At 47.4% G+C, this 8,188-nt stretch overlaps 1 protein-coding gene across 2 annotated transcripts in view; it reads left to right on the forward strand.

The window, feature by feature from the left end:
• LOC121537107 (insulin-like growth factor 2 mRNA-binding protein 2) overlaps positions 1-7,887 on the forward strand; it is a 46,608-nt gene extending 38,721 nt beyond the window's left edge. Inside the window, exons 5-7 of one of the 2 annotated variants that reach the window (XM_041844882.2) lie at positions 5,570-5,633; positions 7,193-7,483; positions 7,718-7,887. In XM_041844882.2, the coding sequence (XP_041700816.1) occupies positions 5,570-5,633; positions 7,193-7,483; positions 7,718-7,856 (494 nt within the window). In that variant the 3' untranslated portion in view covers positions 7,857-7,887. Of the gene's footprint in view, positions 1-5,569; positions 5,634-5,989; positions 6,347-7,192; positions 7,484-7,717 lie in introns of those variants that run through there. The other variant, XM_045206761.1, reaches the window with a different exon arrangement.
• The last annotated feature ends 301 nt before the right edge of the window (positions 7,888-8,188 follow it).

An 8,188-nucleotide genomic window follows, 5' to 3' on the forward strand; every position in this document is an offset into this window, starting at 1 on the left:
TCATTTGGGATATGTATTCCGAGTATATCCACATCACCATCAGACCATTTTATTGGTAAACTACATGGTAATGTAAAAATTGTATTTTTTAGTGATCCAATATTTTTCATAATTTGGTTGTAATCCAGAGGTTAGAACATGTATCTAGATCCTCTATGAGGCTGTGGAGGGATTCAAGTTGTGGATTTGAAAGAAAACATGAATCATCAGTGTACCTTTGTTTTTAAGCCCAGGATTTCTAATCCCTTGATATTATTGTTGGATCTGATTTTAATAGCTAACATTTCGATGGCCATAATAAATAGATATGCCGATAGTGGACAACCTTGTTTCTCTCCTCTTTCTGAGAAATAGCCATTATTTACTATTTTACACCTAGGGTTACTACACATGATTTTAACCCATTTTATAAGAGATTCTCCTTAATTGAAATTCTCCAGGCATTTATATATAAACTCCAGTCGTACTTTATCAAATGCCTTTTCAAAGTCGGCTATGAATACCAGGCCTGGTTTCCCAGATTTTTCATAGTGTTCTATTGTTTCCAGTACTTGCCTTATATTATCTCCAATGTATCGTCCATGTAAAAAACCTGTCTGATTAGAATGAATAATGTCCGACAATACCTTTTTAATTCTATGCGCTATACATTTTGCTAGTTTTTTTGCATCACAACACTGAAGTGTAAGGGGCCTCCAATTTTTTTAATGGACTGGATCTTTATATTTCCCACTTGTATCCTGTTTCAGTAATAATGAGATCAGACCTTCTTGAGTGTCTGATAATCTACCATTTACATAGGAGTGGTTAAAACATGCTAATAACGGTCTTCTGAGTATATCAAAAAAGTTTTCGTATACCTCGACTGGTATGCCATCCAACCCTGGAGTTTTCCCGGACTTAAAGTCTTTAATTGCATCCAGAAGTTCCTCCTCTGTAATTTCACCTTCACATGAGTCTTTCTGTATGGCTGTTAATTTTACGTTATCAATAGAAAAAAAATCCCTACAATTAGCTTCAGTTAGAGGAGATGGAGGCGACTGAAATGAAAACATATGCTTAAAGTACTTTGCTTCCTCCTTCAAAATATCATTTGGTGAATCATGGGTGACTCCGTCATTTGTAACCAGTTTCAGTAAATTATTTATGGTAGCATTTCTATGTTGAAGATTAAAAAAGAATTTGGTGCATTTTTCCCAATATTCCATCCAGTTTGCTTTATTTTTATAATATATTACACTTGATCTTTCTTGAATAAGTTTTTCCATTTCTTTTTGTTTTTCCTCTAATTTATTCTGAACCTCTATGGTACAGTTTTTATTGCCATCTATCTGTTCTGTTAGACCTTCTATTTCCTTTGTTAGTATGGACTCTTTTGACCTAAATTGCTTTTGTTTTCGAGATAAGTACTGAATTGCATGGCCTCTAAAGGCTCATTTAAAAGTGACCCATACAATAAGGGGATTTGCTGTACCTATGTTATGTCGGAAAAACTAAGTTATACATTCCTCTGTCCTAGTTCAAAACAAGTTATCATCCAATAGGCTTTGATAACATTTCCAATATCCTCGCACACGTGGAAATTCAGTAAGAGTAATGTATATGCCAATTATATGATGGTCTGACCGCAGGAGGCAGGGCTTTCAAGGGATGGACTGGAGGAGGGAGGGCTTTAAGGAGATGGACTGGAGGAGTCAGGGCTTTAAGGAGATGGACTGGAGGAGGGAGGGCTTTAAGGAGATGGACTGGAGGAGACAGGGCTTTAAGGGGATGGACTGGAGGAGACAGGGCTTTAAGGGGATGGACTGGAGGAGGGAGGGCTTTAAGGAGATGGACTGGAGGAGTCGGGGCTTTAAGGAGATGGACTAGAGGAGACAGGGCTTTAAGGGGATGGACTGGAGGAGACAGGGCTTTAAGGGGATGGACTGGAGGAGGGAGGGCTTTAAGGAGATGGACTAGAGGAGACAGGGATTTAAGGAGATGGACTGGAGGAGGGAGGGCTTTAAGGGGATGGAGGAGACAGGGCTTTAAGGATATGGACTGGAGGATCTGGGCTTTAAGGAGATGGACTATAGGAGACAGGGCTTTAAGGAGATGGACTAGAGAAGACAGGGCTTTGAGGAGATGGACTGGAGGAGGGAGGGCTTTAAGGAGATGGACTGGAGGAGACAGGGCTTTAAGGAGATGGACTGGAGGAGACAGGGCTTTAAGGAGATGGACTGGAGGAGGGAGGGCTTTAAGGAGATGGACTGGAGGAGACAGGGCTTTAAGGAGATGGACTGGAGGAGGCAGGGATTTAAGGAGATGGACTGGAGGAGACAGGGCTTTAAGGAGATGAACTGGAGGAGGGAGGGCTTTAAGGAGATGGACTGGAGGAGACAGGGCTTTAAGGAGATGGACTGGAGGAGACAGGGCTTTAAGGAGATGGACTGGAGGAGACAGGGATTTAAGGGGATGGACTGGAGGAGACAGGGCTTTAAGGAGATGGACTGGAGGAGACAGGGCTTTAAGGAGATGGACTGGAGGAGACAGGGCTTTAAGGAGATGGACTGGAGGAGACAGGGATTTAAGGAGATGGACTGGAAGAGGGAGGGCTTTAAGGAGTTGGACTGGAGGAGGGAGGGCTTTAAGGAGATGGACTGGAGGAGACAGGGATTTAAGGAGATGGACTAGAGGAGACAGGGATTTAAGGAGATGGACTGGAGGAGGGAGGGCTTTAAGGAGATGGACTGGAAGAGGCAGGGCTTTAAGGAGATGGACTAGAGGAGACAGGACTTTAAGGAGATGGACTAGAGGAGACAGGGATTTTTAAGGAGATGGACTGGAGGAGACAGGGATTTAAGGGGATGGACTGGAGGAGACAGGGATTTAAGGAGATGGACTGGAGGAGACAGGGCTTTAAGGGGATGGACTGGAGGAGGGAGGGCTTTAAGGAGATGGACTGGAGGAGGGGGGGCTTTAAGGAGATGGACTGGAGGAGACAGGGCTTTAAGGGGATGGACTGGAGGAGGGGGGGCTTTAAGGAGATGAACTGGAGGAGGGAGGGCTTTAAGGAGATGGACTGGAGGAGACAGGGCTTTAAGGGGATGGACTGGAGGAGACAGGGCTTTAAGGAGATGAACTGGAGGAGGGAGGGCTTTAAGGAGAAGGACTGGAGGAGACAGGGCTTTAAGGGGATGGACTGGAGGAGGGAGGGCTTTAAGGAGATGGACTGGAGGAGACAGGGCTTTAAGGAGATGGACTAGAGGAGACAGGGCTTTAAGGAGATGGACTGGAGGAGGGAGGGCTTTAAGGAGATGGACTGGAGGAGGGAGGGCTTTAAGGAGATGGACTGGAGGAGACAGGGCTTTAAGGAGCTGGACTGGAGGAGGGAGGGCTTTAAGGAGATGGACTGGAGGAGGGAGGGCTTTAAGGAGATGGACTGGAGGAGGGAGGGCTTTAAGGAGATGGACTGGAGGAGACAGGGCTTTAAGGGGATGGACTGGAAGAGACAGGGCTTTAAGGAGATGGACTGGAGGAGACAGGGCTTTAAGGAGATGGACTGGAGGAGACAGGGCTTTAAGGAGATGGACTGGAGGAGGGAGGGCTTTAAGGGGATGGACTGGAGGAGGGAGGGCTTTAAGGAGATGGACTAGAGGAGGAAGGGCTTTAAGGAGATGGACTGGAGGAGACAGGGCTTTAAGGAGATGGACTGGAGGAGGCAGGGCTTTAAGGGGATGGACTGGAGGAGACAGGGCTTGGCGCCCCCCCTTGGTTTGTGCTGTGGTGGAGACCTCTGTGGGCTATACTCGGCCTTGTCTCAGGATTGTAAGTTGGTGGTTGAGGATATCCCTCTAGTGGTGCGGGGGCTGTGCTTTGGCAGAGTGGGTGGGGTTATATCCTTCCTGTTTGGCCCTGTCCAGGGGTTTCTTCGGATGGGGCCACAGTGTCTCCGGACCGCTCCTGTCTCAGCCTCCAGTATTTATGCTGCAGTAGTTTATGTGTCGGGGGCTGGGGTTAGTTGGTTATACCTGGAGTACTTCTCCTGTCTTATCCAGTGTCCTGTGTGAATTTAAGTATGCTCTCTCTAATTCTCTCGTTCTCTCTTTCTCTCTGAGAACCTGAGCCCTAGGACCATACGTCAGGACTACCGGGCATGATGACACCTTGCTGTCCCCAGTCCGCCTGGCCTTGCTGCTATTCCAGTTTCAACTGTTCTGCCTGCGGTTACGAAACCCCTACCTGTCCCAGACCTGCTGTTTTCAACTCTTTAATGATCGGCTATGAAAAGCCAACTGAGAGACCTGAGCCCTAGGACCATACGTCGGGACTACCGGCCGTGGTGACTCCTTGCTGTCCCCAGTCCGCCTGGCCTTGCTGCTATTCCAGTTTCAACTGTTCTGCCTGCGGTTATGGAACCCCTACCTGTCCCAGACCTGCTGTTTTCAACTCTTAATGATCGGCTATGAAAAGCCAACTGAGATTTATTCCTGATTATTATTTGACCATGCTTGTCACTTATGAACATTTTTGAACATCTTGGCATGGTTCTGTTATAATCTTCACCCGGCACAGCCAGAAGAGGACTGGCCACCCCTCATAGCCTGGTTCCTCTCTAGGTTTCTTCCTAGGTTTTCGCCTTTCTAGGGAGTTTTTCCTAGCCACCGTGCTTCTACACCTGCATTACTAGCTGTTTGGGGTTTTAGGCTGGGTTTCTGTACAGCACTTCGAGATATTAGCTGATGTAAGAAGGGCTATATAAAATAAAATTGATTGAAAATTGATTTAAGGAGATGGACTGGAGGAGACAGGGCTTTAAGGAGATGGACTGGAGGAGACAGGGCTTTAAGGAGATGGACTGGAGGAGGGAGGGCTTTAAGGAGATGGACTGGAGGAGATGGGGCTTTAAGGAGATGGACTAGAGGAGGCACCTACAGCAGTGGTCCTCCAGATCTAATCTACAGCAGTGGTCCTCCAGATCACACCTACAGCAGTGGTCCTCCAGATCTAACCTACAGCAGTGGTCCTCCAGATCTAACCTACAGCAGTGGTCCTCCAGATCTCATCTACAGCAGTGGTCCTCCAGATCTCATCTACAGCAGTGGTCCTCCAGATCTCACCTACAGCAGTGGTCCTCCAGATCTAATCTACAGCAGTGGTCCTCCAGATCTCATCTACAGCAGTGGTCCTCCAGATCTCACCTACAGCAGTGGTCCTCCAGATCTAACCTACAGCAGTGGTCCTCCAGATCTATCCTACAGCAGTGGTCCTCCAGATCTCATCTACAGCAGTGGTCCTCCAGATCTCACCTACAGCAGTGGTCCTCCAGATCTATCCTACAGCAGTGGTCCTCCAGATCTAATCTACAGCAGTGGTCCTCCAGATCTATCCTACAGCAGTGGTCCTCCAGATCTATCCTACAGCAGTGGTCCTCCAGATCTATCCTACAGCAGTGGTCCTCCAGATCTATCCTACAGCAGTGGTCCTCCAGATCTCATCTACAGTACAGCATAGACAGACACACTATGATGCAACATGTAAATGACAGAACCTCTCTTTCTCTCCTCTCTCTCTGGTTCTCTATCCACAGTTAATACTGACACAGAAACAGTGGTGGTGAATGTCACATACACTACCAAGGAGGAGGCTAAAGTGTAAGTAGAGTAATTACTGTGTTTAAATGATGTCACTATCAGTATGGCAGAAACATTAGACTAATTAGAGGTGCTATTACTGTGTTTAAATGATGTCACTATCAGTATGGCAGAAACATTAGACTAATTATCCCCTCATAGAAAAAATACTCTAAGACTAGTCAGATATGCTAAGAAGAAAGGTATCAGAGAGGTAAAGCTTTTTTCCCTCCTCAGAGCTATAGAGAATTCAACGTTCATCAGTTTGAGGACTACTCCTTCAGGGTGTCGCCTAACCCTTACCCTCTCCCTCTCGTTAACTCTAACTCCTCTCCCCTCAGAGCCGTAGAGAAGTTGACTCTTCTGTTCTCTCACAGAGCCATAGAGAAGTTGACTCTTCTGTTCTCTCACAGAGCCGTAGAGAAGTTGACTCTTCTGTTCTCTCACAGAGCCGTAGAGAAGTTGACTCTTCTGTTCTCTCACAGAGCCGTAGAGAAGTTGACTCTTCTGTTCTCTCACAGAGCCGTAGAGAAGTTGACTCTTCTGTTCTCTCACAGAGCCGTAGAGAAGTTGACTCTTCTGTTCTCTCACAGAGCCGTAGAGAAGTTGACTCTTCTGTTCTCTCACAGAGCCGTAGAGAAGTTGACTCTTCTGTTCTCTCACAGAGCCGTAGAGAAGTTGACTCTTATGTTCTCTCCCCTCTCAGAGCCATAGAGAAGTTGACTCTTCTGTTCTCTCACAGAGCCGTAGAGAAGTTGACTCTTCTGTTCTCTCACAGAGCCGTAGAGAAGTTGACTCTTATGTTCTCTCCCCTCTCAGAGCCATAGAGAAGTTGACTCTTCTGTTCTCTCTCAGAGCCGTAGAGAAGTTGACTCTTCTGTTCTCTCACAGAGCCGTAGAGAAGTTGACTCTTCTGTTCTCTCACAGAGCCGTAGAGAAGTTGACTCTTCTGTTCTCTCTCAGAGCCGTAGAGAAGTTGACTCTTCTGTTCTCTCACAGAGCCGTAGAGAAGTTGACTCTTCTGTTCTCTCACAGAGCCGTAGAGAAGTTGACTCTTCTGTTCTCTCTCAGAGCCGTAGAGAAGTTGACTCTTCTGTTCTCTCTCAGAGCCGTAGAGAAGTTGACTCTTCTGTTCTCTCTCAGAGCCGTAGAGAAGTTGACTCTTCTGTTCTCTCTCAGAGCCGTAGAGAAGTTGACTCTTCTGTTCTCTCTCAGAGCCGTAGAGAAGTTGACTCTTCTGTTCTCTCTCAGAGCCGTAGAGAAGTTGACTCTTCTGTTCTCTCACAGAGCCGTAGAGAAGTTGACTCTTCTGTTCTCTCTCAGAGCCGTAGAGAAGTTGACTCTTCTGTTCTCTCTCAGAGCCGTAGAGAAGTTGACTCTTCTGTTCTCTCTCAGAGCCGTAGAGAAGTTGACTCTTCTGTTCTCTCACAGAGCCGTAGAGAAGTTGACTCTTCTGTTCTCTCTCAGAGCCGTAGAGAAGTTGACTCTTCTGTTCTCTCTCAGAGCCGTAGAGAAGTTGACTCTTCTGTTCTCTCTCAGAGCCATAGAGAAGTTGACTCTTCTGTTCTCTCCCCTCTCAGAGCCGTAGAGAAGTTGACAGGTCACCAGTTTGAGGGCTACTCCATCAGGGTGTCGTACATCCTGGATATGGATGCAGCTCCGCCCCTACAGGCCCCACGGATGCGTCGGGGGGGTCGGTCGTCCAGGGACCAGGACGGGCCCCAGCCAGGGCCCTCGGGGGGCTTCGGAGGGCCCCGACACAAACAGCATGACTTCCCCCTCCGCATGCTGGTCCCCACACAGTTCGTAGGAGCCATCATCGGCAAGGAGGGTCTCACCATCAAGAACGTCACCAAACAGACACAGTCCAAGTATGTGGGCATCGTTGTAGCAGAATTATTCTATCTGCTTTATTGACACATTTGTTTTCCTTCTTTGTTGGTCAAAATCGAGTATGAAGTATGGGGTTAATTACATTTCAGTTAAGTCAATTCAGGAATTAAATTACTGAATTAACATGGCACTGACCCCAAACTTAAATATGATTACGTATGCAGTCTCAACCTTTCAGTGACCTTCTGTCTGTCTCTGTCTCTCTCCATCAGGGTGGACATCCATCGGAAGGAGAATGCGGGAGCAGCAGAGAAGCCCATCACCATCCACTCCACCCCTGAGGGCTGCTCCTCTGCCTGCCGTATGATCCTGGAAATCATGCAGAAAGAAGCCAGCGAGACCAAGGAGTGAGTCTACTATAGCCCCCCTGCTACACCATTACTACACCCCTACTACACCCTCACTACTACACCCTTACTACACCCCTACTACACCCCAACACCCTCACTACTACACCCCAACACCCTCACTACTACACCCCTACTACACCCCAACACCCTCACTACTACACCCATACTACACCCTCACTACTACACCCTTACTACACCCCAACACCCTCACTACTACACCCAAACAACACCCCAACACCCTCATTACTACACCCTTACTACACCCCAACACCCTCACTACTACACCCAAACAACACCCCAACACCCTCATTACTACACCCCTACTACACCCCA

This window comes from Coregonus clupeaformis, chromosome 23, assembly GCF_020615455.1.
Source record: "Coregonus clupeaformis isolate EN_2021a chromosome 23, ASM2061545v1, whole genome shotgun sequence".
Lineage (NCBI taxonomy): Eukaryota > Metazoa > Chordata > Actinopteri > Salmoniformes > Salmonidae > Coregonus > Coregonus clupeaformis.